Here is a 22,604-nt window from a genome sequence, read left to right on the forward strand (position 1 = left end):
ATATATATATATATATATATATATATATATATATATATATTACATATCATTGCATATAAATATTTTTGTTTATGAGTTAAGTCCTGATGATGGGATCTTTCGAGGATCTTGCGAAGGTAAGTATTCCTCGAAAAGTTTTCTAAGTGAAAAGGTGTCCCCGAGTCCCACCAATATGATGGGAGGGCTCGGGAAACATCTTTAATAAAAAGGATTTTGTTCGTATTAGGTTCATTATGCACGAAAACGTTATTTTTAAAGATAAATGTACGATGACCCCGATGATGGGAATTATTCGTTGAATTTGCGAAGGCGAGTTTATCGGATAATTCCTTAAGTGAGAGAACACCCCAAATCCCACCAGTATGATGGACGGATTCGAGAGAACGTCATCGATAAAAGGTTATTCGTCCGATATTTTTATCCCACGCCATGCATTTCATCTTGCCTCACATTTGCATTCCATTTTAGGTTAAATAGGAGATAGAATAAGATAATAATAACTAAGAACATATAGTGAAATTTAAAATTAAAGTCTAATAGGATAATCTAAAAATGGTACCGTTCATGAAATGGGCGTCCCGGGGTACTAATCTTTCCCCGAGTGTAACCGTACTCCCGAACTTAGATCTAGAAAAACGTAAACTAGTTTAAGATTCTTTTCGGTGGGCTTAAATCTAATTAAAACTTCGTCGATTAGAATCGAGTCAATAGGTGGCCAATCACACCTAGCAAAAAAGATTGGTGGTGACTCCTAGTTTTAGAGTTTTCACTCGCGTCTGGCGTTCGAGTTCTCGAACCCGCACATTACGACAGATACAATTAGGGAATTGTATCATACAGATGAGGATTTTCATGATACATGGGAGAAGTGTATCACAAATCAACCTGTTGAGGATTTTTACATTCATAATGGTTTTCTAATGTGAGGCAACTAGCTTTATATTCCTAACACTTCATTGAGAGAAAAGTTTATCAGAGACTTACATGGTGAAGGTCTTGCTGGTCATTTAGGCCATGATAAGACAATTGTTGCTGTTGGAGAAAGATATTATTGGCCATATTTGAGAAATGATGTAACAAGATTTGTGTAGCGATGTCACATATGCCAAACCGCAAAAGGACAATCCCATAATGCTAGTTTATACATGCCTTTACCTCTTCCAAAAAACATTTGGGAAGATTTATCCATGGATTTTGTGCTTGGATTGCCTAAAACATAAAGGGGCATGGATTCTGTTTTTGTTGTTGCTGACAGGTTTTCTAAGATGGCACACTTTATCCCTTGCAAGAAGACTTCAAATGCAACCGAAATAGCCAAATTATTTTTCAAGGAGTTTGTTTGTCTACATAGTATGCCTAAAACCATCACTTCAAATCGAGACAAGAAGTTTCTTGGCCATTTTTAAAGGACTTTGTGGAAGATGTTTGATTCATCCTTGAATTACAGTAGCACAGCTCATCCATAAACTAATGGTCAAATTGAGTCAGTGAATAGAACCCTTGGCAATCTAGTTCGCAGTATTTGTGGAGATAAACCAAAGCAGTGAGACTTGGCATTGGTACAAGCAGAGTTTGCTTATAACAATGTTGTTCATAGTGCCACAGGAAAATTATCATTTTCTATTATGTACACAAAGTCGCCACAATATGCTCTTGATTTGATCAAGTTACCTAAAGTACCTAGATTTAGTGTAGCTGCTGAAAATATAGCTAATCAGTGGCAAGATGTTCAAGCAGAGGTGAAACAAAAATTAGAGCAAGCTAATGCCAAGTACAAGAAAGCTACAGACCAACATCACAAAAAGTAGATTTTTGAAATATGAGATCAAGTGATGGTGTTTCTACGAAAAGAATAGTTTCCAATGGGAACTTATAGTAGGTTGCAACCTAAAAAGTACGGACCACACCAAATTTTGAAAAAGATTAACGACCATGCATATGTTGTGGATCTACCAGACACAATAAGAATTTTGAAAACATTTAATGTAGCGGACATTTGTCCATTTTATTCATCAGATGAACCCCTATATTCAGATATACATGTTAACTCGAGGTCAAGTTTTTCTCAAGTGGAGGAGAATGACATAGATAATCTAATAGTCTAACAAGTAATTTTAATATTTAATATTTAGTATTTAAGATTTTTTTATTTTATTTAACTTGGACAATAAGTAAATATAGATTTAGGAATTTACTTTTCTTGTACTTGAAGAAAGTCTAGGGTAGCAGAGTTCTTTATTTTAATTTACTTTACTTGCACTCCACGTTTAGGTTAAATTGGATTAAACTATTATATGTAGCACCCTTAGGTTTAGTTTTAAGATAATTTTTTTTAAATTATTGAATAGTATTATATTTTTTCTCAAATTTTGAGTGTTAAGTTTCTACTTTGAAACTTGGTTATCAATTTTAAAGGCTTTGCTTTCACGCTAACTCGCTGCGTCATTAGTGGTATCAATGAATTGCTTACTTTTTTCAACAATGAAAGTGTACACGGCATATTTATGCTTAGTGAGGGAAAAAGTTTAGAAATGAAGAATTGAAGTATCAATTTCGGCAATGTGCTAGATCTAAAAAAACCAGCCAAAGTTCAAGACACAAATGAAACTTTTAAAGTTAATGAATGAGCCTGTACACAGCCACTTGGTTAAAAATTAAGATGCTAAACACTAGTGTTAAACATTTTTCTCTAATTTCTCCAAGTGTGATGTCATCGACAACAACATGTACGAAACATTTAATGGAGTGATAGTAGAAGCAAGATGTAAACCAATAATCAGCATGTTAGAAGGTATAAGGCTATATGTGACGAGGTGATTGGTTCAAAATAAAGAATATGACAAGAACTAGAAAACTAAGTACGAGTCTCGTATACTTAGCAAATTAGAGAAATATAAGGGGCTAACAACTATATAAGAGGTGGATTGCAATGGAGGCATCTTCATGAAGTCTTTGGGGGAAGATGTTATGATGTAGCCAAAAGGTTTAGGGTAATTAGAACTCAACAATTAGGCTTAAATGGGCTTGATTGTGTTTGGAACAATAGAAAGATAATTGGGTTGTAAAGAAACCTCATGAATAAAAATTCAGAATAAACAAAAATGATAATAATAATCATCTATCTAGGATCATCTATTTATAATAATTAAGATAAATCTAATCCTAATCCTAAATAAAGACTTAAAGTATTAAAATTTTAATAAAGATAGGAAAAAAATCTCAAACAAAATAAAATAAAGAAAATAAAATCCTAAGCTAACGAAAATACTAAATAAAATAAAATTCTATATGTGCCTGCATCAGTTCCTTCGGGTCAAAAAAGACTTGGCTCCAATGAGTAAACCTTGGCGTACTCCTCATAGATGTCTAGATCCACTCGTTTCAATTCCTCTTCAACAATCCAAATGCTTTCATTTGTAGGGTTACCAAGACACTTCATTAAAAATCATCTATACAGGTTCTCTCGTCTAGATCAAAACTCTTTTACATCTAACACATCTTCAATAACTCCAACCTTAGCAATTGAAAATGCTAAACTTGAGCGTCTCTGGTAGATGCAGTCTCATCACATCCATCAAATGCATACAAGTCCAAAACATTGAAAATAAGACTGATTTGTAACTCAAGTGGTAGCTTAATTAAGTAGGCATTTGAGCTGATTTTCTTTAACACCTTACAAGGTCTAAACTTTCTAGACTTGAGCTTGTGATAAGTACCCTTAAGAAATCTTTCTTGCCTCAAGTGCACAAGTACTTGATCACCCTTCTCAAATTCCTGTTTACGACAATGTTTTTTTGTAGTAAAAGAGTATTCTGCATTGCTAGCTTTTGAAGCAGCTTTTACCTCTTCATGAATCTTTCAAATGTGATCAGCAAATAACTCTCTTTCATTACTCACTTTAGCTTCTTATGGTAATGGCACTAAGTCAACTAAATCAACCACATGTTGAGGTTTGAATCCATATGCAGCCTCAAATGGTGTCTTCTTTATGCTTCGATTGACAGAATTGTTGTAGACAAAGTCAGCTTGGGGTATGACCAAATCCCAAGTCTTTGGGTTGTTCTGAATAAGACATCTTAAAATATTACCCAAACTTCCATTCACAACTTCTGTTTAACCATCTATTTGTGAATGGCAAGTATTAGAATATTTCAACTTTGTCCTCAATTTCCTCGACAAAGTTCTCGAAAAATGTCCCATAAACTTCACATTTCTGTCAAAAACAATGGAAGTTGGAATACCATATAGTCTTACAACCTCACGAAAGAATAATTCATCAATATAAGTTGCATCAGAAGTCTTAAAACATGAAATAAAATGTACCATTTTTGAAAAACGATCCACCAGCACAATGATAGAATCAAACCTTTTTGCTTTCTTTGGAAGTCCCAAAACAAAATCCATACTCACATGAATCCATTGTGCATCCGGCTCAGGTAAAGGAACATATAAACCTGTGTTTTGAGCACTGCCTTTACCAAATGAATAAGTTGGACATCTTTTCACCAACCTTTCCACATCTTGACGCATTTTTGACCAATAATAATGATCAACCACCATTGCCAAAGTCTTGTCTCTACCAAAATATCCTCCCAAACCATTCAAACGAAGTTCTCTAATGATTTGCTCCCTCAAAATTTTGTTACTATTGTCACAAGAAATTGCACAAAAAAAGAAAACCAATAAATTTTGATTTCCAACTTAGACAAGCATAAAAAATGTCAAGTGAATCTACTTTGTATGTTGTTTTTTGTGTTGCTGTGAAATATTATCTATTAATATTTTGCTATATGGTTTGGAGTGCTTCTACACTTGATTTTTTGGTTTATTGGGTCTTACACTTGTTTTTGTAATTAACTAGTCAAATATTGTTATTTTGAAATAAAAAATGTCAAATGATTTGTTGTTCTTTTATTATTTTGTTTGATGCTAAAAATAAGTAATGTTAGTAGTGTAATTACAAGAGATATTGAGCAAAAATTTTGACTCAGTTCAATTCATTTATGTAATTTTTGAAATATGCGTATGTTTTGCTCATGTACATATACTTGAAAACTATGAAACAATATTTTTGTATACTAATCTAGAGGTGAACCATTAGTTCCTCCTATAAATGAATTCTTTTTGTATTTAGATTTTTTTAATTAAACATTGTAATTAATTTATCACGTAAAGATCGTCTGACATGTCAAAACCAAATCAACAAGACGTTAACACCACTAACAATGCAAAGGAACTCACTTGTACAAAAATCTCAAAGTAAAAGGATTTAATTAACCAATTTTGAAAGAGAAAAACTAAATGACAAAAATGTTATAATACAAGGATCTATGAGATATTTTGACTTTTTCTTTTTGAAATCTATTCTAAGTTACACAAATAATAGAAGAATTCATGATAAAGTTTAAAGATATCATGGAAATTAATTATATTCACATAATTAGATATTATTTTGATTGCTTCATTCAATTTTCTTTTGGGACTATATTCTTAGTTATTTTTTACCAACTAGATGTAGAACAATTTAGTTACCAGCTTCTTATGAATTTCACAAGGACAACATTGTGAGAATTAGTGACGAAAAATGATTGAGAAAGAAATTAAGAGTAAGTATGATAGTTTATATTACTTTAAAAAAAATTAAAGACTACAAAGAATACGATAGATAAGAATCAAATTCAAATTCAACTCAACATTTAAAAAGAAAAACTAATATTTTTTTTTATTTTAATCAATCAAACTTATATCTCTATCTTCTTGTTTGAGAATGACATAATACCTTAAAAACTTTCTAAATTAATTAGGAAAATTTAAATAAATTCTTTATATTTCATTACATTCAATCAAACTCTTATAATTAATTATCAAAATGACATCTTTCATCATATACATGACGTTAATGTGACATGATGACATGTCATACTCGATGATAACATGACATCTAATGTAACATGATGACATAACTATGTGACATTTTCACTTTTCACATCAATATCATGTCAACACCATATGAGTATAAAATGACAAATAATATTTTGATCAATAACAATTAATCAACCATGAATTATAAAGATCTAATTGGCCCAAAATAAACACAATAGAATAATAAAAACTTATTTGAACTTTTTTGAATAATTCATAGACATTTTTAAGAATTATGCCTTTGAAAATCTCTGAAATTATTATATTTAGTGCTTATTAGAGCATCGTGTAGAATAAAAACTTGACCAACTTCAAATATGTTAATAGTTTGCTTTCACCATTTCTGAAGTATTTCAAGTTTTCTAGCAAAGCCTTTTCATCATTTTCTTGTTGCTTTGACTCCTCTATCAGCTGGACATAGTCATAAGAACCTGCAACGACTATAAGTAGGATATAGAGCACCAACATATAAAAATATGATTGGTTGGGACCCATCAATCTCATGTGGCAAAATATGCTACAAAATTAAACAATTACTCTACCATGCATATCACACCACAACAAATTCTGTAAATCATAAACTTTTCTCTCTTCCTACTGTCTACATACCTACTTGCATCATCCTTACTCTATTCTTCCAATGCTTGTTCCTATGATCAGTCATTTAACTTGTCATTATAAGCACAAATTGGAAACAGCAATAACAATAATGATCATAATAATGACTAGCACCGCGAAGGGAGAGAGAAACATTTCCAAGAGGCCACCTGGTTAGAACTTGAGACTATAACTTAAAGGTCTGAGGTTTAAATACTTGGAAGGGAGTGGTGGATTTATGGGACAAGAGAGGGCTACCTCTCATTGTGTAGTCCAAGATCACAATACCAAAACAAAAGGCGAGAGAAAAAAAGGAAAAGTATTATATAAGATTGACAAAATTTTCAAAGGAGAAATGTACGATATTGAGGTCATAATACTCTATAGAGCATGAAAATTCATTGTAAGCCATCAAAGCACGTTACTCCTTTACTTAAATACAAGCCACAAACTAATAACAAGCAAGAAACAAGGGTGATAAGTGATAATTGCATAAAACTCCATCATCAGTCTCTACGAATTATTACATTTAAATGAACCTAAACATTTGACTTAATGGTAAGTGCATGTATCCTCCACTTAAAGAATCAGATTCAAATCCACCCTCCCCAAAAATGAGAAAGAAATGGTCATGCTCAAAACTAAGTAATGGAGTGCAGCAATGTGACAAGGAGATTAGTTGAAGGAGACATGAAGCGCACACAAATTCATTGCAATTTTCTCATTATTCACCTAACTAAAGCACATCAAGTTAATCATCTAGACCATTCATTAAATACCAATCCCAGTTTTTCTTCACAAATTTGAGGAGCTTTATGTCAAATTTTAGCAAGAAATTTTGAATTATTCATACATGTTTCTTAGGAGATTTCAGAAGGGTATAATAAATTAAATGGTTCTTGAATATTAATCATACATGATTTAGTTATTTGAATATAAATCCAATGCACGAAAAGGTCTAGTCATTGGCTAAATCAAATATCTCTCAACATATTAAATCTATCTTATACAGTCAAACTTTTAGTCCTACGAAAAAAGAAACTATTCAACAAGTACCTTCAAAGTCCTCCAAATGTTGCCTCAGCAAGCTTTGCATGATTGCATCCTCATCCTTCGGAATAACCTTCTTTCTTGCTCTTTCATTGCCATCCTTTTAGGACCAACCATTTCATGACAAACTCCTTCGCTTCCCTCACTCTAATTTGCTGCACCAGTTACAAGATCAACAATTACACCAATTTCCCATCCCAAAACAAATAAGTAAAGAAAATCACAAAGAAATTAATTATGAAAGCTCAGCGGATATGGAAAAACAAGAAGTGTAAAGCAGCACCAATTTTACAAATAAATTAGCATTTGTGGAAGAAACACCGAATAGCGAGAATGGAACCCAGGATTACAGTGACTTTACTTACTGCCAGAGGCAAAAACAGAAGAGAATAAAGAGAGGACTATGGTTTAGGGAGAAAGCTAATAGATGGCAGTCTTGGTGACAAAGCCAATAGAGACTTCAATCTTGACAGTACAGCATTCTTCTGTTAGTGCTGGTGGAAATTTAAGAGAGTTTGCAGCAGGGAAGGGCTAACCAGGGGAAGGAAAAACATTTAGTCATATGAATATGTAAAATCAATGACGCCAAAGGGTAAAAGTGGAACTTCATAAATAAGAAAGAGAAACTAATATGCTGTAGCAAGTCTGCAGCCTTTTAGGATATGTTACAGAAATGAAAAAAAAAAAACACAAAAACCCTCCGCTCTATTGAATTCATTTATGTTTCCAAAAAATAAAAATTACCCTTAAATAAGGCTAATGGCCAGAAGGAACTCACTATTAATCATAATTAAAGCAGACAGGGTGAAAAATATCTTCTTGGAGGGGAAAAAGAAAAAAGAAGAGGGTTTTGAATAGTTATTTAAAAATTAAATCATAACAGACATTTATCTTCTAAATTTCTTAAAATCCATCCATCGATATATTTTTTGAAAATTAAATCAATAACCAATAAATGACAATAACTTCTGTCAGTGCACTTTCCATCTTTGAACCATCATTGAAGAAACAAATTATATCATCAAATTCAGTGAGCTGTCACATAGCGCAGCTAAGAGATAATGGGTAAAAACAGGTCAGAACCAATTCGGATAAAATGAATCCAGCTTCTATATATTTTGCAAGAAACAATGTTACTTCAAAACTCAGCATGTGGAACCAATAGCTTGCCCTCTAGATGAAGGCAAAACAGATTGCAGTTTCATTATCATCCTGTCGAGGTCCATCAACTTGTCCATCTCATCATACTGCTTTAAAAATCTTTGAATCATACGATATACTGATTCACTCATATGCCTTCCTCTCTCCAACATTTGCTTGCAGCATTCAAATGCTTCTGGCAACCGTCCTCGGGAGCACAATCCTGTTACTAAAAGATCCAATGCATGACTATGAGGACAATACCCTTTCTCTACTAGATAATCCCACAAATTTAAACCCAAATCCAGATTCTGATTTTCACAAAAATATTTCATTAGCATCACCACTGTTCGGGTCTTAGGAATGAAATTTCTCTGTGTCATTTTATAGTAAAGCTCACAAACTCCCTCAATACCACTCAACTTCATCATTCCTAAAAACATTGTATGATACGTCAAACCATCATACTCAATCTGCTTCCTCTCCATTTCATCCATCAATTCAATCGCAGACTTTATATCTCTGGACCTAATAAGAGAACTGATCAAAGCATTATAAGCTCCAACATCTGGTTGTAAATTCCTTTTGGGAATTTCATCAAACAACTGCTTTGCCTTTGGCATATTTCGAGCAACTCCAGCTCCATGAATCAAAGTAGTGATTGTTTCAAGTGTAGGCAAGCAGTGGACCTGTTCCATTTCTTCAAGAAGTCGCAGACCATCCCCCAAACATCCCTTTTTACAGTAAGCATCAATCCGAATGTTATATGTCATACTGTTAGGCTTGAAACCTCTTCGAACCATGTCATGGAAAAAAAGTTCCATTGCAGCAACATTGCCTGATTCCTTGAATCCCAAAAGCAGAATATTCATGGTCTTGGTATCAGGAGAAAATCGAGAATGCATCTTTTGGAATACTGATCTGGCCTCCTTGATCTCCCTCTGTGAGCAAAAAGCTCGAAGGAGGACATTGAACTCATCAGTACTAAAATTTCTCCCAACAAAAACATCAGTCTCCATCCTTTTGAATGCTTTAAGGGTATCTTCATAGGATTGGAACTTTGCAATTTTTGCTAACATGATGCTCATTGATTTAAGGGTAAGCAAGTAAGGGTGTGTGTGTCCCATTTCTATCATCAATTCCCAAGCTTTATCAAAATAGCGCATGCGTGTGAGGATGTGGAGCGTCTTTTCAAAAGCGTCCACGCTTGGAGTAAGCTGAGAATAGTGGAAGGAATACTTGAAGAACTCCAAGGCTTTCAGACCATTTGAGTGTGCTGCAAAGAGTCGACCAAGAACACTCTCCACAAAAGATACAGAAAGGGCAATGGGTGGGATCTGCTGGAGAAGGGTAGGTTGAAGTGGTTCATCAGGAAATGGATGGTCATTGATGATTCTGGTGATTCTTTCAATTTCAGTTTTTATTTCAGAGGATAGAGGTAATGAGCTGGATGATTTAGAAGCAACAGAGAGAAAAAGAGAGAGATTGGTTTTTGGAATTTGAATAAGTTGACTAGATCCCTTCATTTTCAATAATAAAAGCATTTTCTCCCCTTCTAAATTAGTTATGGTTGCAATTGTGAACCAATTTCAACCTTCTTGTTTTGTGCCAAAATGGTCACTCTTTTGAACTATAATAGCCTGCATAAACAAAGCCTATCAGGGTTAAAAACAAGATATTTTAATTCAAATGACAATTAAACTAACTTGACCAAGCTCATAATGAAATCACCTTATGAGACCCCAGAAGCCTACTGTATTCCTAATGTCACCAACTGATTTGAAGCCTGCAGCTAATTTCAACCTGAGTCCTGACCTTTAAATAACAAGAAGTATGAATCGTAGGAATCTCATGTTTTACAAGTGACTAGGGGCTTTACTACTAGGAAACACCTAATCTTTGTGGCCAGAAGCCTTATTCACCTGGATTACTAGTGCCATAAAACAGATTGAATTATAAGTAAAAGAAAATACTATATAATTTGAATTGCAGCAGAATATACAATCAACCAGTTCACAAGTTGTCTAATGAGTAAAGTAATAAGCACACTGCTAGGAATGACATAAACTCAGTGTGACCAATAACCCATTTGCATCATGATTTAAATCCAAAAGAAACAGCGCAGAGACTTGCACACTACTAATAATCATGTAAATAAAGGTTGGGTTTGGATGATTAAAAATTCAAAGGATTTTAAAAAAAGCTGCAGCTAAAACCTCAGCTTTTCAAAATTCCTGAACTCTAAAAATCCAATGGTTGGATAACTTTTTTCTTTCAATTTCTTAATTCAGAACTCACTTCCAAACGCATGTTCAAAAAACTCAGCACCTGTTGTCCACTAGCTAATATAAACCAAAAATGAAAGATAAAATTCAAAGAAAAATCGAATTACAGGGATCAGAAAACCCAGAAAGCTGGAAATAACTTTGGGCTTTTGTTCTCCTGACTGTTGAAAACACCCATATTTTTGTGCAAAGAAAAAGAAAAGGATAGAGAGAGGACAAATAGCTCAAGAATATTACAGGAAACCAGCAAAAATGAGACCCGCCATCACAAACCAATGATTAAAGCCATTGAACATCATCATGATCCAAGGCAATGGAAAAACATTAGAAATACCCATAGAAAGAAGTAAGCGCTAAAAAGGAGGATTCATACCTTGCAAGCAAAGCAAATATTAACCGCAACTGATTCAAAAATATGGGTTGTCTTGCTGTTTCTTATAGTGGAACCATGAAAGGACAGAAACACAGAAGCAGTAGCAGTACACGAGTGCAGAATGTCCTATAGGCTGGGCCAGACTCGGCCCAACCCAGCTTACACCTTTAAAATCTTACGTTTGATCTTGGCCAACCAATTTAAACTATCTTATTTTTAAAATATTACAAATATTTTTATATTAGTATTTTAATTATTTAAATATATTATTCAATTAGAATTAAATAAAAAGTATTTATTAATAAAATAATATCTCAGACCAAGTCGACCTTGAGCCTAAAAGCATCTTTATCCCAAGTCCGACCTGAATCAGCTACCAACGAGTCATTATTTCAATGACAAATGGCTTTGATGCCTTTATATTAGATTTGATTATATCCCATTTTTATGTTTTTTTTAGAATAAATCAACCCACAGCTTACCCTGTAATTCAAGTTGCAAAAAAGTTAACATATACCTAAATCACTATTTATTTTAAATTAAACACCTTAATGTATCAATTATTCGAAATTAACATCTTACTGTTAAATGGATTTGTTCATACATTCACAAAGTCTATACATTTTATCCAATACTAAATAAAATTTTAAACTTAAATTTTACAAGAATTATTCTAAAATATCAAAGAAACCCTTTTTTTAAATTTAATATTACTTTTTTGAAAACCTTTGTTGAACACTCAACTCGCATCCAAACCAATCTTAAGCTTAATCTGAAAAAAAAAAATTAATAAGCCACAAAGCTCAGTAAATAGACTAACCATAATTAAGGAAATGACATTAAAATACCACAAGTAAGAGCAAAACACACCAAATTGAGACATTTCCAAGTACTCTAGAACACGTATTGTTTTAACGGTTCTTATGGAGTGGTTCAAAGGAGCATATAAAATAGAGCTCTTAACTTATGAAATCAAAACTTTAAAATAGATATAGGATGCAAAACACATACTTATTTCAAATATCAACAACATTTAGAACAAATGCTAATATATTTCCTATTCTTAAAAGTCCAAAAATAGATCTCAAATAGAAAAATATTCTTATATAAATAAATCTTACCATAACAATATTCATATGAGATTTCCGAATTCAAATAGAGTCATTTCAAAATATTTGACATAAACAAAAATAATTTTACATTTAAATGTTTGCACCACTCCTCAACATCATACAGTGAAGTTTTGATTATCGTTAGTACATTTAAATGAGTTAAACTCCCATAAAAGGCACTACCAACTGACGAGAGATCCATATATCATATACCCCATTCGTTCATTGCATGGGTCCAAACTCCTACCTATGAATTGAACAGGTCAAATTTCTATTGGTCAAATCCAAAAAGCACATCAAATATAAGATTCATTAATGTTTCCAAAAAGTCAAAAGTCATACTTTCATATTTGTTAACCTTATGTGTGAAAATTTTCTTGATCTTTCAGTAGCATTTTTTTTTTTTTTTGCAGATGGCAACAAATCAAGAAACAAAGAAAACAGAAAATAAAAATGATAATAAAAAGATTTTTTTTGCGTAAGAAAGGAATACCATGCATAAGACAGTGCATTACTCTCAACTAATTTTTTAATTTTCTTTTTATTCAATTTTATTAGCAATGCATGAGAACTTTTGTGTCACGACCCGGCATTCCCTTCGAGCCCGTGACAACCGCCGCGAAGTCTCGATAATCATTCATTACCCGATATGTCAACCGAAATCTCGTAAAGCTCTTGCATCAGTTTTTCACTTCCCCTGTGAGCAATAGTTACTAAATATCGAGTTTTAAGATAATATAAACTATTTTAGATCGAAAACAATCAAAATAAAATTTTCGCCATATAGGGGTATTTTGATAATTTTTACCTGAAAATTTCGAAACCTGATAAAAATACAACGTATAGTAGAAAGATATCCATTTTCGTTTAAAAATAAATTTTTGTAATCTAAATCATCCATTTGGAGTGAAAAGTTGGCTAATTAGACTAAATAAAAATATTCGATAATATATTTCATTTTCTTATAAAACAATTTTTATAGAACTATGCATATATATTTTTGTAGCGTAAGAACAAAATAAATTCATACACATAGTGATACAGTAAATCAAGTATTCAAAATTATCCTACAATGACATATGGACCCCGAGATAACCAAAAGTGTGCAAGAATGTAGACCTACAATTTTCAAGGAAGTAAGTAAAAAAGAAATCCTTGATGAAATCGACTGCCTACAAATTATCCTGAACCTGAAATGGTTAAAAAAAGAAAGGGTGAGTTTTCATAAACTCAGTAAGTAAACAAAGTCTGTCATTAACATCTAAAGCCGAGTAAATGGAGACAATTAACTTTTCATCATACCATAATCCACAACATTTTGTACTTGTTTCAAATCATATAAAACAACACATTTCATTAATATACATCACGACTTATGATTTTCTTAAAAAACTTGGCTCGTGCCAAAAATCATACTCGATGATACCTTGGCCGAGGCATTCAACCGAGTCCGCCAAGGTTATTAAGTTAACAATTACTCATAAAAACATAGTTTAGCCATCCCTTGGAGTTAGCAGAGTTCATCCTCAAGTGGTGGTTCGACGTGAAGTGAACTCTATCGTACCTTAGGAGATATCCTTCGCGCCTCTCAAACTAAGGTAAATATAACGGGGTTTACCATGCCCTTCTAATAGGCTAGTCCACGGAAACCCGCCTACTACAGTGGCTAATTAAATAACCCACCAATCAATAAAATTTTAACAGCATAACGTGGCTAACATAATACTACCTAGCTTGTCAAAGGAAAACAAACAGTTTATATATTTCACAATCCAAAAACCCAACCACATATGTCATCACGTATCAGTTCATAAATCATCAATTCTAAACATAGGTACGTAAACTCAAATATATAGGCAACATCAAGTTTGGTCTCCACATACTCACATTTTCAAAAACATTATTGAATTGTAAAATAAGTTATAAACCTTATTTCTTAAATCGATTATTAGTCATAAAACATAAAATTCATTTAGGTTCAATATTCTTAAAATCATAAAAACGATTGTAAAAATACTCTAGATAGATAAGATGAACAGTGGTTACTCATTTTGACGGGAATTTACAACACTCCTAGTCTTGATCCTCGGGTGCAATACCTTTGCCCTTATTCGAGGGCTCACCACCTATACATAATGTGTAACACGAAATTAAATATACTTATGCTAAATCATCACAAAACTATTCTATATTTTATATGAATGCATGCAATGAAATGGGAGGTGTTTGGCCTATCGCGCACTATACACTATTTAATCGGTCTAAACGTCCAATTCAATTCCAATTAATTTATTGCACTTCCAGTACTCCCCAAAATTCCACACATTTCACTAAAAATCTATTCTAAGTGCAATTATCAAAATATCCCTCATTATGGTGTAAATTGCTAACTAATGGGAGTAAAATTTTTCAGTACCCGTTTTCGATTTTCGGTATTTCTAAGCACCAAATACAATCTAAAGGGCATGAAAAACAACCTAATTCATCATCAAATCTCACCCATAAAATTCGGCCAAGATAGGTTCTATAATGGGTATGTGGATTTCTTGTTTAATTTTCATACTAAATGTTACTAAACACCTAAAAACATTAAGTTACCTTGAAATTCAACTAAATCCATCACCAACTTTCTCTCTCTAAATTTGGCCAGCATATTGCCCCTCATGAAAACTTGAATTTAATTCATGAAAAATGGAAAAGAATGCATAGGCAAGATGAATTTCAAGCTTAAGATTAAAAATCTTACCTTTAGTCACCAATTTCTTGAAAATTCAACAAATTTTCCTTAGTTTTTCCTCCCTAGGGTTTTTCTTTCTTTTCTTTTCTTCTCTTCCTTGCTTGGCCGAATATGTGGAGAAATAATGGCTGATTTATGCTGATTTTTAAGTTAAATAATAAAATATCCTAAGCTTGATACATGTTATTTTCTTATTGGTCCATTTTTAAAACTTTAAAAAATTTAAACCTTTAATCTCCACCACATGATTAGTCAAAGGTCAAAAATGAGGATAAGGGAAGACCATGTGCTGGACAAATGTCCTGGTGGTGGAAAATTACTGTTTTGCCCCCAAGGTGTCAAAATTACCATTTTACCCCTATGCTCTGAAAAATACCGGGATTACAATTTTTTTCACTTCTTAACCTCAAATCAAACTCCAATACTCAAATCATACTCTAATAAGTCAAATGGGGCCAAAAAAATCTTTTCTAAAAATTCTCATTTTATCCCCAAGTAGCAAATGATCATTTTGCCATTGGATAGTGAAAATTTCGGTTTGATTCCAAATTGATCCTCAAACTCCGAATTACCATTTTAAGTCATCCTTGGATTGTGACACTCTTAATTTCACCTTAAAATTCCTATTTGATCTAGTTCGAGGTTTAAATCAATTTTGTTGTATCTCTAGGTATAATACCTACTTTTGTAAATTTTTCGGGACTCTCCTAGCATGCAAACATGCTATCCATTACATGTATGTCATGACGAGTATTTTATAAAGTCGGGCTTTACATTTTGTCATCAAGAATTCTCGTGTAGGGGGCAAAATAGAGATTCTTGATTTTGAATATTAACTTATTATCTCCAACAGTTATTTTTAGCATGTAAAATGATGTAAAAAAAAAAAACACCGGAACATTTAGCTTATTGGTTGGTGCATAATTCCCCTACTTAAAGATTATGGTTCGAATCTTCCTTCTCCCAATTATATAAAAAAAAAATAATGTACAAAAAGTAATGAAAACTACTAGAAAAAGTAACATAAGGTTATTTCCTAATACACATCCACTCCCTAATATACATAATGGGCTAATGTGTTATTTCCTTAATGGACATATTCTTTTCCATAATGGACTATTCTTCCCATGATGAACCGATTCTTTCAAATGTGCTCTTCCTATGATGTCCAATAAACACTTTCTTGCTAACTAGTTTTAAGTAACCACTTTTTCTGGTTAATATGAGAATCTTGGTAATTCATTAGACATGGTAAAAGTTTAGCATACTTGTTCTTTAAGATACTCTTTCATAAGCTCCTAAGCTCTTCTTAAATACTTAATTCTTTTCATCTTTATTCTCCACTGTGCTCTGTCATTGCACGTTTTTTACTTTTTTCCTAACATGTATCTTTCACCTCCTTTCACGAGCTTTCAACACTTCAAAAGATTGGTTCAATCCTCCTCTTAACTTTCTCTAGTGCATTTTACTTTACTTGTAACAACACTACCTCTTTCCTTGTCAAAAATTTTTTTTTAATAAATTCAGAAGTTTTTAACTTGCAAGTGAAACTAGAATAAATAACTTTTTTTTAATAGCAAAACTATAATAAATAACTTAAAAGGTGAAATCAATTTAAATGTTGAATCTATTTTAAATTTATATAAAAAATAATAACATATTTATCTTCATTTATATTAATACAAGTGTTCAATCTATGTATGGCGTAAGATTTTTTGTTATATAATAAAGTTTTAATTAATTTCACCTTTTTAATAACTTTAACTTTTTTTTTATTTTTGAATTATTTAATTATTTTAATCGTTGAACTCCCTTTATTTTTTATGTTTTTTATGCATAGTTCTCCCATCATCCTTGTATCACTCTCTTAATTACTTACACATTATCTATCATTTAATAATTTCTAGAAGTTTTACACTAAGATAGCGTTTGGTATGAGAGAAGTGGGAGTACATTCTTTATAATGTGTCTAATTAAATTAAATTATAATAGTTGTTTTATAACAAACCACTGCAATGTAAGATTACAATGCAATCACATTGTATTGCACTCTGCAATGTTATTAAAGAATATTTTTTTCCTTCAATTTTTTTACTTTGTTAAAGACATTTTGTAATGTTATAATTAAAATAAAATATAAAAATTAAAATAAAATAAAATATAGGAAATTTAAAATTTATATAATATAGGAAAAAATTCAAATAAAATATACAATATAAGAAATTATATTAAAGAAATAAAAATAAAATATATAAGATAGCAATAAGAAATGAAAATAAAATATATGATATTAAAAATATATTTAAGAGATGATATTATATAAAAATTAACAGCAAAAAAATACAAATATATTAAACTTACATTTTAGTAAATAGGGATAATTTTAAAAATTGAGATTATATTCTCAATAAAGTACTTGTAAATCAAACTCTGTAATGTTATATTCTTTATATTTTAATTATTATTTTATTTGTATATTAAATATTATAATATTATTTTTCTTATAATCACATTATTTATAATTAAATTATATTATAAAATACCAAACATCATTTAAATGTTTGTTAGAATGTGGCAAGAATGAGGCAACACAGCATTTGCTTGCACTTGTGTAAATCAGAAGAAAATGAAAAGCTTGTGGCCGCCCGTGTTTGATTGATTGAGGGCTTGTTTTATCCGATTCAAGGCTTGTTCTATGCCATAGTAAGATAAGAGAGTTGACCTGGTCAAAGAGTGGCTTGACACTAGCAGACAAGAACAATGGAAAACCTTGGCAAAGAGGAGTACAGAGGAACAATTAGAACGGCATGCTTTGAATTTCATCGGAAGAGAATCTCTACATCTAAATATGATATTAGAAATTGATGGGTCATTATTGCCATTAACCAAAAAGTAATTATTAATTAAGCTGTTGGACAATAGTTAGGTCATTATTAAATAAATATTGATTAACTAAATTTTATTTATGTAATGGGTCATTGTTAGGTAATCCGTGATATAATTAATAATAGTTAACTAGAAGATACCGTGTTACACAGTGAAATTCATATCGGGTGAAACTTTTATCATGATAATATCATGATTTTGTTAAGTGGTTTAGGTGCATTTTGTAGAATTTTATCAATGTTTGATGTGAAATTTTATTTCAATGATTTGAGTTATGTTTTGATGCCGTAAATAAAGGAGGGAAAAATTTCATTCCCTCACTATTAATGAATGCACTCAAATGATTTTCATAAAAATTAAAATTGTGAATATCATATATACATCTTTAATTTCATCATATCAATAAGCATATACTATCATACATTCATCTTTAGTTTCGTTTTATCAATTAATTTATTAGAAAATTTATAAAAATTATTTTGCACTCAGTGATAATGTTAATGGGTGACCTTGAATATAGATGGGGCTTGTAGGCAAAATATGGGATTGGCTTCTGCTGGTGGCACCATAAGAGACCATTGTGGTCATTGGAGAGGCGGTTTTGTCACCAAGTTGGGTATTTGCTCATCCTACAGAGTTGAACTTGTATATAAGGCTTCAATTCGCCTGGGACAAAGGCTTTCGTAAGGTTTGGTTGCGGGTTGATAATAAAATGATTGTCCAGCCAACATGCGAGACCTTAATCCATCTTTGTGCTAATTTTGACTTAATTGAAGTTATATGTCGACTGTTAAACGGTGAATGGTCTGTGCAGATTTTTCATATTTATAGAGAAAGAAATGTAGTAGCAGATGGCTAAGTTAATATTGGTTTTTGTATTGATGATGATTTTGTTTCTTATGATTTTCCTCTTACAAAAGTCATGACTTTGTTGTTTTATGATTCGTTGGGTGTTTGTTTCTCACGAATAGTTAGAAATTAATAAATTTTTTTAAAGGATAATATTAGAATTTTCAAAAATATAATGTTGAAATCTACCAATTAAGAAAAGACAAAAAAAATGTATATGGGAAATTGAAACTCTTTCTATTCAAGAGATAGAAGCAGCCAGAAGTCGACAAAAGCCACCCTTTTTGGTGTTCTGTCAATTTCAAAACCAAAATTTACAAGTCAAGAGTCAAGACGTACAAAGAAGGATCAAAAGAGAGAAAGAAGAAGAGAAAAGGACCCAGAAGACTAAGCATACAGAAATACTACGGCACAACTTTCTTTTTCGTTTTCCTACTCTTTCCTCCCTTCCAAACAGAGGACAAAAGAAGAAATGATTCCAAAATCTCATCTCATATAAACCACAAAAAAGGAAAGCCATGCAACAACGCAGAAAAAGCTGATGGAAGCAAAAAGATAAGCAGAGAGGAAAACTGAGAAAGAAAAGGGATGACTACCGGAAAGGAAGATAAGAGAGAGTGAGGGAAAGGAGATGCTATCAGAGACTCCGGACTTTATTGTTGGAAGTTTTTCAAAAGTTTGACTTACGAATGTGTTTGACAAGTGAAAAAACTCCCTTGTCTTGGGGATTGTCGTAGTTTGACCGTCCTGAAGCTCTGGAACTTCCGTGTTTATATTGCACAAATCAAACAGGAAAATTTTCACAACATGTTCCACGTAAGCCGATGACGGCCTGGTCTCGTGCACTGGTCGGTGAAGTCAAGAAGAAAGGGACGACTCAGAGAGATGTCAAGGGTTAAACAGCCCATGTAACTTAAAATTAAATAGCTAATAAATATGAACCAAAATTTAAGACCATAAGAGTCAAAGAAGCCTCTGTATTTTTCTTTCTGATTAGCCAAAGTTGGGTGGGATTGACAACTAAACGTATGAAAACTGAAAAAAGGTGACTCTTTTTAGGCCACATGTTTGAGAATTCTATGCCATTTTGGACTCCCCAGCTTTGAATTTTCGCAGCCAGCATTTTGGAAACACAAATTCCAAAAAGAATATGAAGAAAGAAATTAAAAAAAAAAACAAAAAGCTGCTGTATTTTATCAAGAAATTAAGATGAACACCAAGAAATCATCATGTGTATCCAACTGTGCTTTGATCCACCGCCACATGCAACGTTGCTGATGTGGGCAGCTCCGTCTCCACCGTGACTCGATTTCCTGATGCATTCCTCAGGATATGTCTAGGAAATGATGCACCAGCGTGCAGTGTGTACTGCACATGCTTGATCAGGTTAGGAAACAATAGTGCCCGCGAGAAATCAACGGTCCACGTTGTCCCATTCCTCCAGATGGACCCCCTGGCAACCGTTGACTTAAGCACCATTCCTCTGGCATTATTTCTATCAACGACAACCTGCTCAATTTTAGTGAACGGACTATTTGATTGATCCAGTTGAACTGTTGGGACCCCGGTATAATCACCCGAAAACATATTGTCAACAATGTTTATGCCAAATGCGACCCCCTTTAAGGATTTGAGCAATACGAAGGCATTGCCTAAGAAAAATGAACCGGTTATATGGAGTTGCACGGGGTCCTCTGCTACAATTCCTGTGAAATCAAAGTAGGAATTGGCGATTCGGGTTTGAGTAAATCCTGGAGCCTGGATATATATTCCGGTGCCACCCCATCCAGTGGCCTTGTTATAACAATGTATCCCGGTGAGCATATTGGCCTGTCCTTGAATCAATATTCCAATTGATGCTGAGAAGATGACCACATCCGTGACTGCGTTGTCATTGCCTTTGATGTTGATTCCGATGCCAGAAAAGTCCTTTTCACGACGATCACCTCCGGCATTGATGTGTTGACCGATGAATGTATTTCTTACATAAGTCTCATGGCCGCCTTGTATTAAAATGCCATTGGTTACAAAGTGTGAGATGTAGCAATTGTCTATGATGGTTCTTAGAGAATTAACTATGGCAATGCCACCACCCCTGAAATTGGAGTCTATCATAAGGTCCTTAAGTGTAACATCTTCGTATGAAAATGAACTTGATGATGGCAAAAGCTCTATCAAGTGTCGATCAGTTGGAAAATCAGGTGATGCAGTGAGTGATCCGCACAGTATCTGTCAGAGTAATGACAAAATTCGTCAAGTTTTATCCATGAAATATGTAAGGATGGAATGGAGATCGGGAGTACCATAAAGTTACCGCCCCTAATCTTCGGTAGGCGAAGTGGACGGCTGATCTTGAACGTTCCTCCATCAAGATGAAGCTGTGCCCCTCCAAGGTCAGCTACTCCCTGTATCAAGTGGCCTTCAACTTGAGATCGAAAAGCATCGGAAATAGCTTGCTCAAGGGCATCAGTACTGTCCAATTTTCCACTAGGGTCAGCACCGTAGTCGGTTGCGTGATAAACCCGTGACCCTGTCAAAACCTGGAACATAAGCAACCATACAAATATATCATTTGGCAATTCCTCTTTTAAGAATTACACGAGTAAGGCTCTAGTGTTAGTGCTAATTACCGGAGTTGTAGAAAAACTGTGAGAGATGGGAGGGACTCCATTGCGGGAAATAAACGATGCCTTGACCGAAGCCATCCGCCTTATGTTAGCATGATAGTCACTTATACCGGAATATGAGCTCTCCCCATAATCAAGAACTGTATTTACAGATACAAACGCCAGTAAAAGATTAGCTAACATGGTTTTTTTGGACACCATGACTTGTTAGAGGAAGAGGAAGAGAGAATGGTATCTGTAGAATCAAACCCCTGTTGGAGTCTGCAGAGTTATAGTTGTTTGGGAAACAATTTTGAATTTTCTTCAAGTTTGAAACTTGAATGCCGAAAGGGAAAAAGAAGTGAAAGTCTAGACTAGGAACGTTTTTTTTTTGGGAAAAAAAGTAATCAAATTAGCAGACTAATTGAGAATGGACTTGTACTCATAAAGGATTGACGCGTCAGTCGACAAACAGAAAGCTATGTACTTTTAAGATGACCAAAAGGAAAAAAAAGAGCTTTCCTAGTTTAGTTATGATTTGTGCAATTGAAGTCATAAACTTTGAGATTATGTCTTTATTTGAGTATTTGATTTATTAACTTGTATAAAATTCTTTATTTAGAGAGTAAGGTTCGAATTTTTTTTTAATTAAAAAAAAATCCTCTTTTATCATTGGGTCTGCGTTCAAATTACTAATTCATGCTAATTTTTGCCTAATCAAGTACTATGTAACTAAAGTCGACTTTACTGCTGTTATTAAGGTACTAATTTTGGCCTAATCAAGTACCATGCAACTAAAGTCGACTTTACTGCTGCTATTAAGGCTAGCAAAATTTTCAAACAAATACTGGAAGCCTGCTAGTCATCAAAGGTGTAGAATTGGAAAGCAATCGATTAGCATTTCAAAGTTAGGTATCAGGCTGCAAGTTGGTGAGTTTTCATTTTTGTCATGCTCAACATCAAAGTTCAATTGTATAACTAGCTTCCTCATTGACAGTTAACGGCCACGTTGATTCCAACATTTTCACGTGCAGTCACATTTCAAGG

The 22,604-nt window shown here is 33.0% G+C and overlaps 2 protein-coding genes and 1 long non-coding RNA gene across 3 annotated transcripts; all 3 read right to left on the bottom strand.

The window, feature by feature from the left end:
- LOC18595557 (pentatricopeptide repeat-containing protein At3g61360) lies at positions 8,522–11,461 on the bottom strand. The gene is made up of 3 exons (XM_018123920.1): positions 11,368–11,461; positions 10,441–10,639; positions 8,522–10,349 (listed from the first exon to the last, which is right to left on the bottom strand). Exon 3 carries the CDS (start codon positions 10,251–10,253, stop codon positions 8,715–8,717), a length of 1,539 nt encoding a protein of 512 aa, XP_017979409.1. The 5' UTR covers positions 10,254–10,349; positions 10,441–10,639; positions 11,368–11,461; the 3' UTR covers positions 8,522–8,714.
- LOC108662547 lies at positions 13,571–15,265 on the bottom strand. The gene is made up of 3 exons (XR_001928429.1): positions 15,226–15,265; positions 14,526–14,605; positions 13,571–13,669 (listed from the first exon to the last, which is right to left on the bottom strand). It is a non-coding gene; the product is annotated as an uncharacterized LOC108662547 (long non-coding RNA).
- On the bottom strand, positions 19,911–21,917 carry LOC18595558 (polygalacturonase QRT3). The gene is made up of 3 exons (XM_007023566.2): positions 21,582–21,917; positions 21,255–21,491; positions 19,911–21,180 (listed from the first exon to the last, which is right to left on the bottom strand). The coding sequence occupies exons 1-3, from the start codon at positions 21,777–21,779 to the stop codon at positions 20,179–20,181; spliced, it is 1,437 nt and encodes a 478-aa protein (XP_007023628.2). The 5' UTR covers positions 21,780–21,917; the 3' UTR covers positions 19,911–20,178.

The sequence above is a fragment of the Theobroma cacao genome, chromosome 6, assembly GCF_000208745.1.
Source record: "Theobroma cacao cultivar B97-61/B2 chromosome 6, Criollo_cocoa_genome_V2, whole genome shotgun sequence".
Lineage (NCBI taxonomy): Eukaryota > Viridiplantae > Streptophyta > Magnoliopsida > Malvales > Malvaceae > Theobroma > Theobroma cacao.